Raw genomic sequence first — 21,306 nt, forward strand, 5'->3', positions numbered from 1 at the left:
GAAACGAACCTCTATCGAAAAAGGATCTCAAAGGAGATTCGACACGTTATCGTAAACATTCGTTGAGACTTCAAGATGGCATAGCCGTGGAGCCAGAGCCGAAGTCGAAGTCGTGATCGGCGCCTTTGAGGCGCCTTGTAAATACAATTTACACAAGCTTCCCACAGCGTCCGCTGCGTCGTTCTGCCAGTACGAGGAGGAACAGGAGCGCGTGCAATACCGAATCTGGCCTAAAGCAGTCATTTCAAGGGATATCGAAGAGATACGAATCATAAAAGAAACAGAGTTTACAACGAAAAGTACAGAAAAACGAAAATCATCTCGTGGAACGGAGCAGGCGCTGGACGCGGAGACATATACAGCAAGACACACAGATACACACTATTTTTTATATGTCTTAAAACGCTACTCCTTAACCACGCATTTTTTTACATTTGTATAAAGGCTTTTTTGTAGGAAAAATAAAAAAAAAAAACGTCGCCACCGTTGAAACAGCCGCCTGTGCTCAATTACAATGTGCCTTCTCTCTAACGTACGGCTACGCAGCTCGCTTCTTCTCTGCGCCTCCGTAATTTCTCTTTTCCTCGGCGATTTTTGCCACTTTTTAAATCACGCTTCCCCTCGGCCTCTACACCAGGTTCCCAGTCCATTCGTGACCCCCCGAGGGCTGCTCGCTCGCTGAAACGCGCGTACCCCTCCCCACGTCCTACCAACTTTTTTTCCACTTCTTCCTCCTCTAAAGACGACCAATTTTTTGCTTCTTTTCGTCCGGCAGACGCCTTTCTCCTTTCACTGCACCGATCGGAGCCAACGACGCGACCCATTCCCGCAGGCCCCGAGGGGCCCAGCAGAGCTTCTCCGCGACGTGACGTAAATTCTCACGAGCAGCGTTTAACAGATGCTCGCAAAGCGGGGCCCGGTAACGTCTGACCACCGGTCAGGGATTCGAAAGTGATTTCAACTGGCTATTCTATATACTCGCAACGAACGGCCGCGGCTTCTTCGATCGTGTTACGTACTCCCGATCTTCAGTCACGACCCACTGTCGTGATTTCGAGCAGGGAATAATCAACGAGCCATTCCCATGAGGACGAAGACAGTTAATAAAGATTTATACGTTCGTTCCACTCGAGACGATCGAATAATGTACAGGAAACTTTCCGAGCTCGCGGCTCGTGTAATCCATAAACGTGTTTAAATAATCGCTACGTTTACGCGGTGAGTAACGAGCCGCGCAATACATCGCGTTAAGTCCCAATGAATGCTTAGATTTCGATGTTTACGCAATCGATGCACGTAACGGATTTATTAATGCTGTTGCGCGAGAATTTCGTTCCCCTCTGTCAGCGGCAAACTTGTTCCATGGGGTCCGTAACGTTCGATGAAAGGTGACAAATCGATCCGTCGCGATACGCTCATCTGATTGTCGGATAAGACTGTAATTAAATCAGCAGACTCTTACTAGCTTAGATCGTAAACGATTGTTGACCAATGTCGTTCCTGCTAGCCGAGTAATTAAAAACTGAGCAACGAGAGTCGGAATTGAGTAATCGACGACGCGTACACAATGCGTGTCTGGCGCAATTAAGCGCGCCCTGGCGAAGAACAAGTCGCGGACGCCACGCTGTAGTTAAATGAAATCATTAAGTTTCCCTGCATTCCGTATGAGTTTGTCGCGTTTAGTTTAAGCGACCGTTGCGTAACGGTGCGCGCAACGCGTTACAAGTCGCGGAAAGATCTTTGATCGTTGAAAATGGGAACGACATTGCGAACAATGCAAAATTAATAAGAAGAGAGCGGAAAGTGTTAAAAGAAAAGATGAAGAAGGGGATATTGCGTGAACAGGCTTTGGGGCAACTTCTATGATGCCTCTTGTTCTGTGTCGCGGCTGAGACGCTAACAAACAACATTGTCACGCGCCGCTGAACCACCATCTTTTATGCTCATCATCTGTTTCCCCTCGGGATGCGTCTCGCACGCACACATGATCCACACGTGTACACGCGAAATTATCGAGGCGACATTAAATAGTACCCCGTCAAGATTTTTTTTATACGAAATGCATCTCGCGTGTCCCAGAATGTATATCGGAATAATTGAAGTCGAGAAAGTGTTGCTTCTTCGAACAGCGAGAAAATCGAAATATCAACGATTCGGCCACACTGAAAGGACTTACGTATGTACGACCGTCCAGCGGGGAAAGTGCTGCGTTTCTTAGCCAGCAAGGATGGCGAGGTCGAGAAAGGGGAAAGGAGAGAAGAAGAGGAACTGTGAGACTCTCTGTGGAATTTTGTAAGAGCCGTACATAATCCATAAACGTGCCTGCCAGGCAGAAGCCGTGCGAAAGACGGAACGACACGCATGCAACGAGACCCGTGCTCCAATTCGAACGAATTAAATTGCGGAGTAGAATTTCTTCTTCCAAGGATCTTTACTTCGAACACGGCATCGTCGCGCCCACGCGCAATCTTTACGCCGTCGTCCAACTTTTCGATGATCTCATGTTCGAACAAATCCACAAAGAAAAACTCGTCAGAAAATTCATTAAAAGCAATCATTCTCCACGCGTATAATTACGCGTTTGAAAATTCTTAGTGCTCTTCGGGGAATTGAAAGTTCCTTCAATTAATTTCTGTACCCAAACCTTTAGCCGACTTTTTCCACGGAGAACACGCAATCGGACGACCGATCAGCGTGTGAAAGGAGAGAAAAACGCGGGCACGGTGACGCACAATGCGATCCGCTCGGCCAATTATGGGAAGAGGATTTGTCGAGCAGCCGGCTCGTAAAACGTGCTCGTTTACAATGGTCCTGCCTCTCGGTTGCTTTACTTTCGCCTAGTCCCGTTTCCGCGGCAGAAGCTTTTGAGCTGGTGCCAGTTGCCCAACGTACGGGTGACGGTCTTCGTTAACGCGCCTACGGATCCGTTTTTTAACGAACTGGTTAAACCCGCGCGCGATCCTCCTCCAACAATTATGGGACCCGCTAACAATTACTAGCGCTGGCAATTATATCGACGTCTTCCGCCAGCTTTAATTACGGTACTGCGAGGTTGGTGTAACCGTCCGCGACAGCCGAGTTTCACGGCATCCTATCGTAGATTTCGGCGAAAAAGACGAAAAACGTGCACGAGAAGCTCGCTCGTCAGATATTTCCATATTTCCTCCTCTCTCAAATTATACGTCTGATGGTTGTAATTACTTCTGGTATCCTACATACGCATATGTACATGTACACCTCCCTTCAAACGTATCAGGAGCACTTGTTTAATCCTAATAAATGTCCGAAGAAAATTTGAACGTCAGTTATCAATTTCGATAAGTATTTCCATCCTGTTAGAAAACACGTCAGACCAGTAATTCAGCGAGGGTCTCACGTTAAAGACCGATTCTAAGCTTCGAGGAGATTAGTCAAAAATGATAGCCGTAATCTGACTTGTTTAATAGTCAATTTGAGATCGTTATGTAAGATGATTGTGCTCTGTGAAAAATAACATCGACGTACCACGGAGATCTGCGTAACTAATAACGACGAATCGAACAGCCTCGTTCGTCCCGAGAAAAAATGAGAAAAAGAGGGAAAGACGGACTTTCCAGCGAGGATCACTTATGTAACTCGATAAGTATTACGCGAAAGAGTGCGGGGAATGCAGGCTGCGCTTGCAACCATCCAGCAGGCATCAACAGGAAAAAAAGCGGAGCAATTTTAAGGGGTCCGTACGTGCTCAGAAATTGTGGAAATCGGACGAGCTCGTTGCACAAGCGCGTGTGCCACCTTTGCGAGCATCGCGGTGAAGGAGATCGGTCAGAAACGACCGATTCGTTATATTGCCTCACGATTTCCGTTCGGATCGACCGCAAATGCATCTGAGATTAATCGACGGTAAAAATTAGACGAAACGGTTGAAACTAAGACGCGCGTAATACTCTGTTTACCGTTTCAAATATAGAATAAGCGGACGCAAACAAATTTGTATTTCGGTAAAGATTTTGTCTATCTAGTGAGCTTATTTTAAACGTTATAAATATAGAGGCGTTTTAAGTTACGCCTCGATGGAGTTAATGTGATCTTTGAAGTAATATGTATCTAATTAATGATTGTTTGAATTAGAAAACAAAAATGTTGGTGTTCATTTTTATAGAGTTCGCGAAGTGTGTAAAATAAGTTTGAAATTGAGTTGTCGTAATACAAAATAGAAGGTAGAGTCAGCTTAACACTTGTTCATTGATTGCACGGAGGTATATACTTCTACCCTGAGAAAGCAAAGTAGGGGAGAAAGTTTCGGGAAAATCATTAGTTTCCCGCGCGCGCCATTACGTCGTTCGTAAACACACGAAGACGAATAGGCCTAAAGCTTCTTTGCCGACTACTTGTACCTTCCACCGCGTCGAAGATAATTTGCAGTCTGTTCGTCGTTTGATTTACGATTCAAATTACGCGCGCGAGAGAGAACATTCTAAGACCATTAACGAAAAGAAAAGTCCTGTACCGGAAGTTCGCGACCGCCTCGCGTGTCCCCAACTGAATTTCTCCGCGTGTTCAATGATGAAGTGTTAATTGGCTAATCGTGGAAAAGAAATTCTAGTGGACAACTTGCATAAGTGACAATTAAAAGCGAATCGACACGAATGTTTATATGAATGAATATATGTACGATTCCGTAACTACGTATCTCGGGAATAATAAAATAATTGAATAAATGAAACTATGCGACTTACAGTTGTGCATCGAAGTTGTGTGATGGATTTGTTTTTATGGTGTCTGCATGAAACTTGATGGCTGGTTTGGTTTCATTTCAAAATGGTGGGATGGAGGATGCAAATGATTAATGTGTGTGGGACAGGAACTGTTGGGAACACATAGAAAGAAATGAGTTAGAAAAGTGAGCAAAATTTATACAAACATATAAATATATGAACGCATGTACGTTGATATAATAAAAAGTTAGTTTATTATTTAGATTTTTTAAATAAAATTTTGTACGTCTGATGAGTACTATTCTTCTTATATGACTCTTTTAGTATGCGAATAAGATTTTTGATATGATAAAAGTTCATTGAGACGTTGTTGAATTATTTCCTTTTATGATTAATGATTGTAGTGAAAAATGATGTACAACTAGCAATATCTTATAAATAGAGAGTCATCAGTTTAATAAGAAACATCCATTTGTAAAAAATATTGCTAATTCTCTCTTACAGCTACTTACAGTATAAAAATACACGAGAGTCCATAATAAAGAAAAGACTTTGATTCATAAAAAAAAAGACCAAAATTAAGGAATTTAATTCTTCACTTATTTACATCACTCCTGGCTTTCCACATTGTCCTCTTATTTACACAATTCAGTCTCTCCCATCATCCAAGTATCATTTTCACAAAAATTGTAACAATGTTCAGAAATATCAATGGAACTGCAACAGACAATATATTACACGTTTCAATATTCCTGTACTTACTGTAATAACTTATGACGATAATCTCCGTAATAATTACCACGCATCACTGTTCGTATCGATTTGATAAGATTCAACATCTGCGATTTCACAGAGGGGGGTTCACCAAAGCCTTGAACATTTTGCCACGACGCCCAACCGACTGTAATGAAATATTTGAAAAAATTTAACGAACAGTCCACGTAAATTTGCATACAATCGAATGTAAATACAAAGAGCGTATCATAACCACAAAATCGTGTTGCTCGACAGTTGCCGGACGAAGTTGAACATAAATGGACGCGATAGACAGAAATTAGTGTTATCGTAAAAATATATACCTTTGGCAAGAAACCTCTCTTCATTCAAAACGCACACCGCATTCAAACACAATACGGTCGCCTCAAAAATTGTCCACAAAGTAAACGCCATGTTATATCAATGGAATGAATTGAAAATGTCAATTACTATACACGCAGCGCCACATCGCTTAACATACGACAACCACAGACAAGAAATAGAATAGACTCCTCACCTAATTGGAACTTGGAGTCATACGGATTGAATTACCGACCGTGCGAACTGAAAGTTTAGATAATTCTGAACGAGGAACACGAATTTCAATAAGACGAGTGATCTATCTGGATATCTGGTCGGTGGTTTCGTATTTTACATCAAGATTCTCATAGCCGGCGCTATGATCTGTTTCTGTACTCGGTTGGTAATGTCGTGACATAGAAAAAATCACATACACCCCACAAAAATACACCGTGCAATATATCTATTTTATAATTCGTCTATGCTTCAACTTTGCAATTCGTATCGATTTACTAACGTCGTGCCATCTCCTGTGTTGCGCTGGAAACTATACGATTTAAAAGAACCGTATTACCTGGGAAATTCGAGTAAGAATTTCACAATGTTGCGACTGAATGGACGTATAAGTGAATACAATCAATTACTCCACCTATTGATTCAGATTAAGCCCATTTGTGCTGTCTAAAGAATTCTAGATTAGAGAAGAGAGTTAACGTTAATTCTAGTAACTACTCTTTCCAAACGCTTCTCGAAAGAGCATAATTTGCAGAATTCATAGACAGTAAACGCTTTGAAGCGTGTTCCTCAAAGGAATCAGATAACTTTACAAGTAGATTGTCAGCACGTTAGTACAGTGAATTGTTAGAGGCATTATTCTATTTATAGCAATTGAACGACAAAGTGCACCTTCTTGGCACTACCGCTTTTGGAACGAGGACCCTCTAAACCGGAATACGACCGTTTTTCTAGATGATTCGGTGCTCTCTTCTCAATTGAGTAACCTAACGGTTCATGCCGGCTCAGTTATTGAACGTAGAGTTCATTTTGCGTTACCCCCGATCGTTCATGACCTCTATTATCATTTTATCACGCAGCGTGCATGCCACACATTTATCACGTGAAAGGAAATTCGATGTTTCTCTTCTTATCTTTCCATGGATCCAGCCAGCTACCGATATCTCTCTACGTAGGTAAAGAAAACTTGAAATCTTCCATTTGTTACGTCTATCATAAAATTCTTGACGTATGCAGAACGCTTCCTCGTGCGCGAACGATTGCGATACACTCGGGGAATGCAAGAGGACTCAGCAGAAATTGTTACGAGTCGAACTAGAGCGGAATTACTGCAGGAAAAAATTGCAACACCAACGATGCCAGTTTCGGTGGGAGGCATGCGTGATTCACCCACGCGTGTCCCGAAAGGTCACACTCGTGCACCTTCGGGAAATACCACATTGTCTTAGGTCTCAGAAAAGTTCCCAACGCGAGGACGGTAATTGTCTGTTTCGAAGGAAAAGCAAAACTACGATTGCGACTTTCCTACGCGTATCCACGCGTCTGATGTGCCAATAGGAAAATCGTGCCAATAAACAATGCTTCCTCGGCGATCCGACTCTTCGACCGATTCAAGTTCGTGACTCATTATCCTTCACGGAATCACGATATGCGTGAAACGAGACAATTAGCCGCATCCAAGACATAATTTCCTTAACAGCGGCTTTCGTTTCGAATTACGAATGGGATACACGTGTCGTTCGTTTACTTCTTAATATTATGCAACGCATTGCTCAATAACGTTATAATTTTATCATTATAAACGTTATGTATTATTCGATCGATGGCACAGGGCTGTATTAAAATTATAAATAGACAGAGCGAGGGAGGGAGAGTTCCAAGAAATGGCACGATTCGACTGTACGTCAATGAGCGTAGAATTTTTTTTAATCGCGATGATACTTGACATGTCAATATGTAACGAAATAATGTTCTATAGACCAAAGTTAACGATTGTACGCGTATCTATATAGACGCGGCTCGTGCCTGTTAAATGGTATCGAAGAAATAGAAGAAACAAACGTGGACTTTGCTCGGTTAACAAGCCAAGAGAGAGAAAAAAAGAGATGAACGATTTATGCATGATCCCGCCACGCGATACTAATCAGGACAAATATCGTTTCAACGGTCCCGTAAATAGAAAAGAAGCTTGCAGTTTCTCGATTGTAAACAATCGTCATTTGTTATTGCTGCAAAATTTGTTTTCGATTCGTCGGAAATCGCGTAACATACGCAGTTAATGGTTGCACACAGATGGCGTTCGATCATTGGAGGGAACAGTGGTAACTGTTTAAAGCCCTACGATTAAGAGAGTTACGTGACATGTTGTGGTAGTAATTTACGATGCGTAACGTTAAATAATTGCACGAGGCAAGGGGAACGCGCTGATAGCGGCCCGTCGAAACCGCAGGCGAATTTAATTGGGCTGTTATGAACGACGCTCTATCTTGTCATCGTTCCAAGCATTACCGAGGTATATAGCCGATTTGATTAATTTCGTTGCTACAAAGTCGAGGCAGCGACTCGAAATAGTCGACGAAAATAAATATACTTGTAAAAGCCGCCATAGCAACCGATTCAAATTTGGAGCGGCGCCTATCTATGTCGGTCAAACCTTGAGATAAAAGATACGTATCTAATGCAACGTGTCATGGATACCGCCAAGTTTTCTAATGATTCTTGACTTATCTCGTAATTTTATGTAAAATCGCTGTCGTTAAGGCCTTACTGGCCGAATAAATAGAAACGTTTCGTCGGTAAACGTGAATACATTCGTTGTGTTCCCAGCGCGGTTGCTGCGCGAACGTGGAGGGGCCAGGGAGCTTCCGATTGGCTGGTTTCAACAGAGGGCGCCCACCAAGTCCGGTCGATGTTGCTAAAAGCTGCAGCAGATGAAGGAACACCAGTCGCTGGAACTTCCTCGAGCGGTCTGGAGACACTGCGTGTTCCACGTAACCACAACCACCATTTCTACTCCACTCCCATTTCGGCTGCACGACGGCTGTCTCGCGTGTATTCAGAGCTGTGACAAACGCTCGACCGAGTAAACGTCCTGAACGCAGATCCACGCCGGAGAGTAGAAGCGGATTTGAAATTCGAACGAGCGATCGGAGCGTCGAAAGTTTCTGGTACATCAAAAAGTTCACCTTGCAAACCGGTCGAACGAGGAGCAGCAGATCCTCTGCGTCGAACGATCAAATAAAGTGTCCAAGTGAAACCGTATTGTCCCGTGGCCGGGAAAGGGAGAGAAAGCGACAGAAAGGGTGAGAGTCTCTCTATCGTACGACGACAGAGTGGGAAAAGGATACGAAAAGGGAGCACCGGTGCGTAAGAAGACGGCGGGGCAGCACCGCGACTATGTAAACTACTAGCAAACACTTGTGCCAGCGCGTGCGCACAGCCGACCAGTTAGTATAAACAACTGTTGTAAAAGGTCGACCGCAACTCGTTAGACGGATCGACGATAATTCCATTGTCAGGTAAATCGACGACGGAGAAAGGTCTATCCAGGCAAGGGGAAGGACTAGGAGAACTGGGCTTTTCTTCGAGCAAAGACAAAGAAGCTCGCAAACTGGCTCCGGAAGTGAGGATCAAGCAAATTGGAATGAGGGAGGACCTGTTGTCCATAATACGGCACACGAGCAGCGACCACTTTTCGGAAGAACTTTAGCCTAAAAGTAAACGGCAGAAGGGACAAAAGGAGGGCTAGCAATAGGCCACCGTATTCGAGTATCTGTAGTACAAATAGAGGGCTCTTGCTCGCTGGATAATTCAAGGAGAAGTGTTGTCAGACTCCCTTTCATCCTTCCTGTCATTGATCCCTGTTCTCGTCTACCTGCTCTGGCTCGTATCTCCCGGAGGAAAAATCGAGAACCCAACGCCGTCTATCATCGTATAGCTTTGCCCACCGGGTTATGCCCTGGGTCGCCTCCTGCATTGACCTGCTGGCAGCACCGATTCTTGGCTACTGTCTCGCCGTGAGGAATCTCGCTCTACAAACGGGCATCCTCCAAGAAGGAGGCAATAAACCGATCATAGTACAGGCAGCTAACGCCTCCAGCGCAGCTGGACAGAGGGAAATCAAGCCGAGCGCCAACATTATGGCTCCGAGTGCCGAGGAGCAGCGCCAAGGTAAAACGAGCAACCAGACACGCTTACATGCAATAAAGTATTATTTTCATGCGCGACCAGTCTATTTTTGGTGATATTTCATATAGCACACGTTGACTCTACGAAATGTTCGTACGGTTACGTGATTCCCTTGTCTTTGAGAACGAAAGAGCCCTGTCGTTTGGAAATTGTCGCCTTAGCAAACAGGTAAACCGCGGAAAAATGCAAGATTCAACGCTGCCTCGACGATAACGGGGCAATATTTTTCTCGAGCCAAGCCACACGCGACACGGTATCGTGTTCGTCTCCTTCGGATTCTTGTTTCGACTCGTGTCAGGGAAAACGTAAACGCGGTTCGTGTAAAAGATCGTACGAAATCAGGCCACGGTTTCACAAACTTGAGACTCGCGAGAAATCGGAGTGTCTCTATAAATAAGCCTCGCGGTACAAATAGACTTTCGTGTCGCCTGCACGAAAATCGGGCGTACATTCTCGAGGGAGATTAGCGTGTTGTTCGAAACGAGGCGAGCCACGAGGAGGATAAACAATGAATAACAGATTCCCGAATGAAAAAGGGAGAAAAAACGCGTAATTTTTTACGCGAAGATTAATTTATCGAAAGGTCATTTCGCGGGTTGTGGCGGCTGTCGCGAAGTCTTGTTAAATAATAACGTACGTCGATAAAGGTATCGTGTAACATTTTATTTATCGCCGGTCGCGCGCTTTTTACGCTTCTCCGTCAATCCTCCGGGGGTTTCTATTTTCGAAACGATAAACCCTCTATCAATAAAAAGCGTGACGGGCACGAGCCAGTTCGCAAAAACAACGTCGATTGCAGAGGTTAACGACTACGCAGCGAAACAAATACGAGAGAAAGACTTAATGAAGCTACCAGTAAATTATACCAGCATACCATTTCCCGGATCTTCATTCTCGTGGTCGAAGAGAGGGAGACCGGCTAGTCGCGAGAAACCATACCGGAGACTTGGTTTTGCTGGTTAACGCGACCTCGAGTACAGAGGTTGTTATTCGCGAATGAATGCAGATTATTCAACGGCGGCCGACGTCGAAGGCCAATGTATAATAAACGCTCGACACTCACGCTAACATAAATTAACGATAGATACATAATAGTTGTAATTGACTGGCATTGTTGGTTGGAACGATCCACGCATCAAACAAATATCCGCACGTGTACGATTCGTTACTCACGAATTGGATGATTAAGATTTCATCGGGTAGGGCGTCGCTCGGTATTACGAGACGTTATAAGACGGCTGATTAATCTTGTAATCTAATCAAGAAACGACGTGGCGTTCATCGTGATACGGATGTCATATCGTTAGAACGATCAGCGACATAACAGATTAAACAGAAATTCGCGAAAGCCAAGTAATGTTTACCTCGCGATAAAACGTGAAAGGATTGTACGAAGCAGAGAGAGGGAAAGAACGGAAAGGAAAAAGTCACTTCAAGGATATTGCATGGGGTTATTATTAGAAACGCTTGTACGACGGACGACTGTCTCGCGCACGCCATACGCTGCACATGCTAATAAGCCCTAAAAAACACCTTCGTCACCCTGGAGTCTGCCTGTTGCGTTCATCTGAATCGCTACCTTCGGTTGGCGTATGCTCGTTGCATGTGCCTCGCTTTCAACAGATGTCAATTATTATGTATCGCCTTTGCAAACACAGGCGACAAAACAGTTCGCCTTATCATTTACGAGCGTCAGTCTCCAACGCGTTCTCATACATTTGACGCAAATGCTCGTTATCTAGAATCTATTTCGACTGTTCCAGTTCTTTATCAACAGCTTTTTTTATCTCAACTTCTAGGCTACCCACGAGAGCTTCTCAGGATACCACTTGTGTTATCAAACTCGTGTACCCTGACTCGCGTAGCGGTCGTAATTATCAAGCGGTACTTCTTTTTTTACCGTTTACGTAAAAGTCGTGAGAATTTCGCGAATTCGATACGCGTGCGTAAAGGGTTGCACCGCCCGTTCTGATGCAATGACCGTGGTTTTCTCCGTTGGACCGTTTATCGATTTTCCGCCACTGACCCTGTTTCCGCCGGATGACTTCCGCGGATACTTCTACTTGCGTCGTTCCAAGTGGACTTATGCGTTCGCGGTCGGACACGCAGCGATAAATGGCCGAAAAAATGCAATTGGGACGAAGCGCGAATGGGAATCTATTCTTACGTCCAATTAGAATGAGTTTGGATCGACGCGAACATGTTCAGGTAGAAAGCGACGATTAGCATTGCGCCACTTCGCAAGGTAAAAAATTGTCTGATTAGTATTCATGCGTACAATGCCAGGAGTTGCGTGACGGGTAGACGCGTACGTACGCACACATGTGACCGTCACAATTCAACGTTTGAATAATGAATCGAGCGATGACACTCAGGTCAACGCACGAATCATCAAACGACACGTTTCACGCGAATTCTCGGTGTACATACAATAACGTTCAGTATCGATCGATATCTGTTTCTTGTATCGATGATATTCGAAACTGCGCTTCGATCTATGAAATTATACATCGTATCGTTTAATCATTCTTGTAGCGAAATCGCGGTTTCTGCCGCGCTTTGTTTTTTTACTGGTCACAACATTGCGGGCGTGGAATGGTTATAAAGTAGTTTGACACGAACTCTGTTGATTTTTGACTCCAGTTCGAAAGGTCTATTTTATAATTAATTTCTTTTTTTTATGACACTCGCTAGCTGATACGAAAAGATACGCGAACGAAAATGAAGTCAAACGATCGCGAATTACGAAATTATTGACAAACATCTCGTGGCGAACGTGCTTTTGGTCATGGCGAAAATCCGTCGAAATTTATAATTAGATCGAGTGGAGTGACCCTTTTATCACTTCTAAAAGCGTTGATTGTTACGTTTAAGAACATCTCGAGTAAAAATATCGCGCGATAACGGGCATTTCCAACTTCTTATCCGAACATTTCTCATAGGATGAGATAACACTTTTTAGTCTTCGTATCGCTCGACTTTTTTCCCACTTATCTTGCAAACAACGTGCCAATTTTAATGCCTCTGATATTATCGTATACTTATTTTTAGCACGCGAACTGTAGTAAGAAAAATGTTTATATTTGCATAATTGTATATATTTGTGCACTGCATAACATGTATTAAAATACGGCAACGGTGTAGGAGAGAGTGTTTCTTGGACGATGAATCGGAGGTATGGAAAGCAAGTCTGTTTTTAAGGTTAATACCACGAAAGAGCTGGCAGTCGAGAAAGCACAGCCAAAAGCTCTCGGGCAAGAGGAGAATTCTAAATATAAAGTTCACCAACGGTCGGTTCTCGGTGTGTGACCAACGGGATAGAGTCAGTGTTCATTCGATATTCGCACGGTCGATTTGCCCGAACAATTCGCACGCTCGCGAACTGGTCTCGCCGGTGGTAGAGCATTGAAACGCATTCAACGTTATCGATTCAACATTGGTTCGAACGCGTGAGGGTCGAACACCGTGTTGATAGCACAGCGTAGTAAATATGTGTGTGATCGGTAAGAATTGTTGTTGCTTCTTCTTCGAATGCTAAATGGTAAAAAAGATTTTTATCTGAATATGTAAATAGCGCTCAGGCTTAATTTTTTATCTAGCCAATACACGCAATGATTGTGCAATATGAAATTTATTCCACGCCGTTTGGTGAAAAACTGAATATTTCATTCGATGATGGTGCAAAGGAATAATTTCAAGCTGTTGATCGTGGTTACGTCTCAACTAATTGTATAGCTTTTCTGTCCTCCGCGTTTGCACGATTTTGCGACACAATCGCAGTTTCCAATTTTTTATCAAGCTACGTGCGTCGCGTTCGTATCGCTAATGATCTTTCGGATAATGGTTGGCTTGCGTTTCACTTGGCGACGATCCAAAACTATCATCGTTGCACCGATGCACCTTCCAAAGTAGATCATTATATATAACAACGAGTAGACTGGTCGCGCAAAGGAACTCTTTGCGAAAATTCTTACATGCTATTTCGATCGCGATTTATCGTTAAATTTATGCGCGATGCGTGCATACAGCTGTTCGCGTAGACGTCTTTGTTACACAAGGGAGGCTTTGTCTCGCGGTTACAATGGCGGCCAAGCGTTCGGATAGGATCAGCGAGAATGCAACTAATTGTACGATTGATTGCGTAACCGGCGACTTATCGTAATTTCCACTGTTTCTAGAACCCGATAAGGAGAAAATCGGGATGAGGGCGCCAGGGATAACGAAATCGCCCCGCAAGTTCGCGGGGGTGGTGATCGCTATGTGCGGCTTACCAGGTCGTGGAAAAAGCCAAGTGGCCCAATGCCTTTCGCGCAGACTCAACTGGAATGGAGTATCCACTAAAGGTAGGGAATGTAACTTTATTTATTCCATAACGCATTCCAACGGACGTAACACGAACATAAAAGAACCCATGCTTTTACGAGGCTCTACAGCGTCCCAGCCTGCCTCCAATTATCTTCTTTTCTTTTTCACCGTCTCGATCGTTCACGGTTCAATTATGAGCAACTTATGCAGTTGATCGATTAGTTCCGCGCCTGCTGCATTTTTACTTCTCATATGCGTTCGAGACATTCGGCACATTGGTTACGTGGCTTGACATTAATGGCTTTCGGAATAACTATTAGACGGTATTTCGTAATGCATTTTTATTGTTTCCAAGCTGGTAATTTTCCACCTACTCGTTTTGAAAACCAGCGTCTTTTAGAATAGTAGATCCCAAGAACACATTATCGCTCCCGGTGCTATAAATGAAACTCTTGCGTCGAACTGGCTGGCCCTTAACGGCCTCGCTACGTTCTTTCGACAACAGATGTCTCGAGGTGAACCAGTAACGAACCGCTGTTGAAATATCGTTTTCAGTGATGAGGGTCAGCGACTATCGAAGGAAGAGGCTGGAGCCGTACGGCGAGGCGGTGTCGCACGAGCTGTTCCGTCCGGATCACACGGCGAACGCGGCACTGAGGGCCCTGGCCCAACGAGACGCGATGCACGACTGCGTCGCGTGGCTCGCAGCCGGGAATTCCGTAGCTGTAAGCATCACGAGAACGATCCGGAGGTGAATCCAGTGATCGAAACGGGAACGATACGTGGTTAGAAATTGATCGGAGAGGATCTGAGAAACAGGGTCGGGGTCGTTGTACCGTTCAACCGGCCGAAACGAGACAGCCGTGGCGATACGCGAGCATACTTGTCCCTCGAGTGTCGTTCGATATCTAATAAGTAGAACGGAGAGCAACGATCGTGGCGATGCTAGATTCATGGCTAACGGTGGTGGTCGACGCGAGAATTAGAGAGAAGCCGGTCGAGTCAGGTCTACCTTTCTCCGTCGAGTCGTATCGAAATCTCGTCGTGCAACTTTGTGCCTGGGTTATTTTTTTCCACGGCGTTTCTATTTACGTTCCATGATAGCAAACCGCAATAGTCGACCGTGTCTTAAAAGGTGGCTTTATGCTATTCGAAATCGTTGCTCGATCGATACACGCGTAACTTTAAAGTATTAAAGGATAGTTAAGAATTGGATAGACGGTACGATCTTTTGTACAGTAAGGATGTAATCTAAGAGAGATGAACATCACGATGTAAATTCGTATATATCTGTCAAATAAAACGATCATTGATTCCCAAACGAATGTTTGATACACGTGTACGCGTGTACGCATATCTATCTGCGAGAATCGCAGCAATTAGTTAATTTGAAGAGTTTTCCTGTTTGAAGATCCTGGACGCAACGCTGGTGACACGAGCGCAGCGCGCCGAGGTCTTCGATGTCTTTTGCGGACAGCTCGGTTACCGCGTCCTTTTCGTCGAGTGCGTCTGCGACGATCCTGTCGTCCTGGAGCACAATTACAAGGAGATACTGCGGTACAGCGCCGACTACGCCGGTATGGACTCGGTACGGGCCGAGGAGGATCTGCGGCTCAAGGTAGCGCACTACGTTCGTTGCTACGAGCCGATGGACGAGAAGATCTACCCTCGAATCCGTATCGACACCGGCAGCATGGACATCGAAGCTTGTAAAGTCTCGGGTCACGTGGAGACGAGCGTACTTAGCTATCTGGGAAGCGTCACCGTCAAACCGCACACACTTTATTTCTCACGGGTTGGTATTCGAGCAAGTTCACTCTTGGTATCATTCAAATTCGTAGCTTAGACGCATTCGAGCGTTTGCTCTTGACAACATTGCGCGCGTTACGAAGTTTGTACGATTTCACGACACATTCGCGAGCATTTTCAACGTAAGCCTCGTGTTTCGAGTCTTTCGCTATCTTATCTGCGGTTCGTTGTCAATTTTCGTAATTTTCTTTTCAATGGGTATTTACGTCCCGTTATCAGGTCATACTTATTCACGTCCGGTGTTCACGGTTAGTGCATTTCGTTTCTTTCGAAAGTGTTTCGACTCTTATCTCGAATGCAAGGCAAACGATATCAGATATAATCGTTCTATTACAGCACGGTGAAAGCGAGTTCAACGTGTTGGGAAAAGTTGGCGGCGACGCGGTGTTGAGCGCCCGTGGCGAAAGATACGCGCAGGCGTTGGCCAACAAGTTCAACGCCATGCGTATTCCTGACCTGCGCGTGCTGACCAGCCGCCTGCGAAGGACCATCGCGACCGCGCGCGGAGTCGAGGCGCCTCAGGAACACGTTGCGGCGCTCAACGAACTCCACGCCGGTATCTGCGAGGGCCTCTCCTACGAGGAGATGCAGGAGCATTACCCGCAGGTAATTCGAGATAAACCAAGCCCCGTTTGAATTCTACCTCGAGCTCTGTCGAGTAAACCTGCCAGTTTTATTAAAGTTTCGGTCCAGTTTATCTGGCTTCAGCCACTAGATAGGAAAACCGGCTCTAATCTTATCTTCCTAAAAAGTAACCACCTCTTGGCTTACCCCAAAGAGTTTCGAGCGACAGCTACGAAAGTATAGCTTTCAAGTAGATTGCAGGAAACTTCGTTCAATTGTACTTGTCACGGCGCGCTTAATTCGATCGTTCTGTTTAGGAATTCGCGTGGCGCGATCAGGATAAGCTGCGCTATCGTTATCCTTGGGGCGAGAGCTACATCGACGCGATGCACCGCGTGGACCCGGTCCTTTCCGAGCTGCAAAGATCCCACAACGTCCTGGTGGTGTCCCATCAAGCTATTCTGCGTTGCATCATCGGCTTCTTCATGGACAAGAAACCGGAAGAGCTGCCGTACATGGAAGTTCCGTTGCACACCATCATCCGGGTCAGCAGTCAGGGCTACAATTACAAGCTCGAGTATTTCAAGCTGCCCATCGAGTGCGTGAACACCACTCGAGTGAAGCCGAAGAACTGTAGCACGGATAGAACCGCGGACGACGCCCTGATCACGGTCCCACCTCATTTCGACAAACCGGATCCTTGGAGGAACCCTGGCAACGGACCAACTCTCGTCCAGCAACACTGAGGAAGCGCTCGACGATCCACGATCACGTCCAAAATTCGGTCCTTCTTCGACTGCGTTTCGCGGAGATGTAACCGGTAAAAAAACACCCTCCAACAGAATGGAGGGATCGATTGGCTTTAAAAGGAGAAATTGGAGATGAAAATCAATATATCATAGGGATGAATTATTAATAATTCGAAAATATTCGTGATACGTACGTAGATCGTTTTAAGCAATTATCGAGGATAACGGACGATTCGATGACATTAAATGGGCACGAAAGTCATTAAGCGATATACATGATAGTTAGCTACATGGTAGTTCGTAATTCTTGTTCAAGTTTGAAATTAATTTTATGTGAGGATCGTTTCGATTGTACTTTCTTTTTTTCGTTTTATTTGATTTGTCGTCGAGCTGCCACCCGTTGCTTTTGCGAGAGGTACTCTGACCGTTTGTTTTTCTTTAGGGATTCTGTTCTTTCATTGGCAGCAACTCTGTATCCCGCTGCTGGAGCCCTCTATATCCTATTTTTAAGCAATTTATTTTTAACCTTAGGATTTTTTTTTAGGAACAAGATTAGTAGCTGCATTAGGTATGATATACCAGATCGTACAACAAATACCTTAATTGTATATTTTTAAGTGCGAACAGATAGACAACTTTGAATACTTGTAACGTCATTTTAATTTTAAATCGATAGAGCGATCACGCGAACGAAAGAGCTTCCGTGACTGTCGCATTAGAATTTAAAATTTAGATTTGATATTGTTTTGCTTCGGTTCCCAATGTGACGTTATTTTTAGAAAATTGATGAATCACGGAATGAAATATTTTAACGATAATAATTAGTGTTTCTACCGTTGTAAGAGACGAGTAAAGGTCTTAGTATAGTCTAGCGTGATAGGATGTTTGGTCGTTCACCGAATTGACGCTACAAGTGTTAACAGAAAAATGTAACGATTAATTGTATTCGTAGACTGATGATAAACTGTCAACGTTGCGCTATCTGTCGGGATGCTTCGAAGCTGCATTCGAGTAAAATTATCTTTCTCCACGATAAGAAAACGCGAAAAATAATCGATAAGGCGGTTGCGATAAAAAGGACTGACGTATTTTTGCGAGAGCCACGTTCTAACGTTGATATAAAGTCACGTTTCGACGTAACGCTACGTAGATACACCTCGTAGATCGCATAAATGCGCATAATATTTCATTAGGCATTACGCGGAAATCCTCGAGTACATAATAGGAGACATCTTTCCGAGGATTCGCGCGTGTAGAATGTGATTAAGATGATTAATACGAACCGTACGGAGTATACTATTTACCAGGGAGAGACGAAGGAGTGTAAATTTATTTTTGATAGAAGTCGAAAATGTCTGTACCGTAGATACAATTGTTTCTCTGATTTGCGAGAAAGAAGTGACAAAAGCCATCTAGTCGAGATCCATTGGCGAACGTTTCAACGTTCTCTGCTTTCGTTTTTTAAATTTTGTTTCAATTCGAGGGACAAGAAATGTAAGTTTGCTGAGAGCGTTTTAAAAGTTTAAGATGTATCGTAGATACTTTAGAAGTTCTTTGTTTTTTTTTTTTTTTTAATTATACATTATAAATAAATATTTTTTACAAAATATCGTAGTGGTCTCATTCGTGACCGACCATTCGTATCCATAATTCCCAAGCATAGATATTATTATTATTCACGCAATAATTTAATTCGGTTTGAAATCACCTTACAATGCATACCACGCTTACGTATATTTAATTGTATCGTAGAAAAATATTTCAATGACTCATATACATGACTAGAGTGTTTCCTAAGAGACAGGTACAGCTTTCGATAAATCTGACTAGATCAAATATAGACGATCGACACTCGAAACCCTGGTTAGAACTTGCGAAAATGTAAAATTGCAAAATTACTTAGTAGAATTAAAAGTATACCGAAATGGAGAGAGGAGCTTCACCCTGATTTCAGTTAAATACACCGGGATGCCGGCAAATCCTCTTATTAGTCGACCTATATAGCTGACCTCATCAACTTGACGGTATAATCTCTTTGTTTATTCGCCAAATGCAGGTCCAAGCTCCTCAGCATTCTGTCTCGGATTTCTTGGTCGCGGGAGGAGTTTCTCAGCAAGCCGGTTCTACGATGCGCCATTTTGAGCTCGTTCCTCGAGTAAGTCCCCAGACGAAAGCCAGAGCAATTAGGCTGGGACGTTCCACCACCTTTCGTTTCGCGGACCGCATTCTTCATAAAATCGACTGCCGCTCTGCGACAGGTGTCGTAACCGAGCAGCTGAATCCTTTTACCGTGAATCGCGTCCAGCTGAGAGTTCTTCGGCTTCGACGCTCTGTCGATGATCTTTCCAACCGTATCCGGTGTCCCAGGAAGATCCTGGAATACTTTACGAAGTACTTCTTTCGACAGATCCTCCTCGCTGCTGGATTCACCTAACAAGCATTTTAATGAGAATCCTTTGAACTTTATCTGTCTAATTAGCCGAGGGAAAGTAGAAGGGTGGTACCCGGGGAACTAGTAATACGAGACAATTAATATCGTCAAAGTTATGCAGATTCCCGCTTAGAAGCGGAGAAGACACGATAGATGGAAATCTTGGAAACTATTCCGATCAATGAAACGAAACAAACATGGTCTAGTCGAAGGGGCTTCGAAATTCTGAGGATCGGTTAATGATCGCGGCAAATTGGCCTGGTAAGAGAATCGGTGAATACGTCGGGAATATCAGACGGTGAATTTATAGTATAAATCAGCGTTATATACCGAGGTCGCTGGTGTGGTTCGTCGTGTACGTTCCCTCTTTGATCTCTCGTTGCAGCTCCAGCACTCTAGCTAGCGCCAACTGCAGATACTCCCTGGCGTTTGGCTCCTGTATAAACACCATGTGCAGAACCCACGCTGTTAGGTACTCTCGGTTTACACTTAACAATTTCGAGAATCAATAATATTTCACGCGCGATCTCGCCCCCGCGTAACGAATTTACCTCGATCGATCTCGGCTTCTTACTGTCGCTGTTCCCGTCCGCCAAACAGGGTGCCTGCACGGTAAACAGAAAACAAAAGGAGGAAACAGGAGAGCCAGCAACGGAGATCGAAATGAATATCGGGTCGCGTGCACAGAAGAAAGAATCGAAACGTGTGCAGGACCCACGGACCACCTACCGACGAGTATCTCTTCATTTTCACTGGGGCCCTGGCAAAATTAGAAGACGCCTCACCATCGACCCACTAACGAGTTTTCACACGCGACTCGACTCGATAACACTTTCTTCGACCCGTGGCGCGGAAGTACACAACGGCGGCCAAAAATAATACGGAGCCCTCGCTCGTCACTCAAGTCTCCTTCCACGCTTCTTCCTTCTTCCTTCCCGGATCAGAGGCGTTCCGTTCCCGAGTTAATGGCTCCCTTGTCCATCCGATCTGCCCTCTTCGTCCCACCGGAAGGAATTCTTTGCTCGCGTCTCCACGCGGACCCGGTTGTGAAACGACCGTTGACTGGCGTCGATCGGCATCGACTAGACAAGCCCAAATCGTGGCGACCCTTATTGCAGGCGAAACTGCTGCGAGGGTGACGGTTTGGCCATGGCTTCGCCCCCTCCGGCCCCGCCGCACCCTCTGTCCCCAGAAAACCCCTGGAAACGACGTGCCCCACCAGCTATCGAATCTCCCCTGCAGATGCGAGGCGCATTGTACCAGGCGACCCCTGTTTGCTCGACGCGTGCCCCGTGTCCGATAAAGACGGCTGGCACGCGCCCCTCGCTTCGAACTCTGAACGGAACTCGAACGGAACACGTTGCCCACCGTTGTCGGGAACGATGCTAGACGATACGGTATTTTGTAGCCCGTTTCGCGAAAGATCCCGCGGATAAAACTGATAAATCTTACCAAACGGCACCGTATCGATTCCCGTGCAAAACGGGAACAG

General features: G+C 44.7%; 3 protein-coding genes across 4 annotated transcripts; 1 reads left to right on the plus strand and 2 right to left on the minus strand.

Annotated features, from left to right (window-relative positions):
* Positions 1-5,259: 5,259 nt before the first annotated feature.
* LOC143423907 (immediate early response 3-interacting protein 1) lies at positions 5,260-5,923 on the minus strand. Its single transcript, XM_076895549.1, has 3 exons — positions 5,777-5,923; positions 5,497-5,598; positions 5,260-5,414 (listed from the first exon to the last, which is right to left on the minus strand). Exons 1-3 carry the CDS (start codon positions 5,865-5,867, stop codon positions 5,359-5,361), a joined length of 249 nt encoding a protein of 82 aa, XP_076751664.1. The 5' UTR covers positions 5,868-5,923; the 3' UTR covers positions 5,260-5,358.
* Positions 5,924-8,982: 3,059 nt separating this feature from the next.
* On the plus strand, positions 8,983-18,990 carry LOC143432603 (6-phosphofructo-2-kinase/fructose-2,6-bisphosphatase). Of its 2 annotated transcripts, none has more exons than XM_076909354.1 (6): positions 8,983-9,938; positions 14,135-14,299; positions 14,817-14,986; positions 15,673-16,056; positions 16,407-16,676; positions 16,952-18,990. In XM_076909354.1, exons 1-6 carry the CDS (start codon positions 9,722-9,724, stop codon positions 17,378-17,380), a joined length of 1,635 nt encoding a protein of 544 aa, XP_076765469.1. In that variant the 5' UTR covers positions 8,983-9,721; the 3' UTR covers positions 17,381-18,990. The 2 variants fall into 2 exon arrangements, with proteins under 2 accessions (XP_076765469.1, XP_076765477.1); XM_076909362.1 differs by lacking the exon at positions 8,983-9,938 and adding an exon at positions 13,216-13,459.
* A 352-nt stretch (positions 18,991-19,342) lies between these two features.
* On the minus strand, positions 19,343-20,651 carry LOC143426742 (uncharacterized). Its single transcript, XM_076900368.1, has 4 exons — positions 20,544-20,651; positions 20,366-20,419; positions 20,145-20,250; positions 19,343-19,813 (listed from the first exon to the last, which is right to left on the minus strand). Exons 1-4 carry the CDS (start codon positions 20,559-20,561, stop codon positions 19,380-19,382), a joined length of 612 nt encoding a protein of 203 aa, XP_076756483.1. The 5' UTR covers positions 20,562-20,651; the 3' UTR covers positions 19,343-19,379.
* Between the last annotated feature and the right edge of the window lie 655 nt (positions 20,652-21,306).

Source organism: Xylocopa sonorina, chromosome 1 (assembly GCF_050948175.1).
Source record: "Xylocopa sonorina isolate GNS202 chromosome 1, iyXylSono1_principal, whole genome shotgun sequence".
In the NCBI taxonomy this organism is placed as follows: domain Eukaryota; kingdom Metazoa; phylum Arthropoda; class Insecta; order Hymenoptera; family Apidae; genus Xylocopa; species Xylocopa sonorina.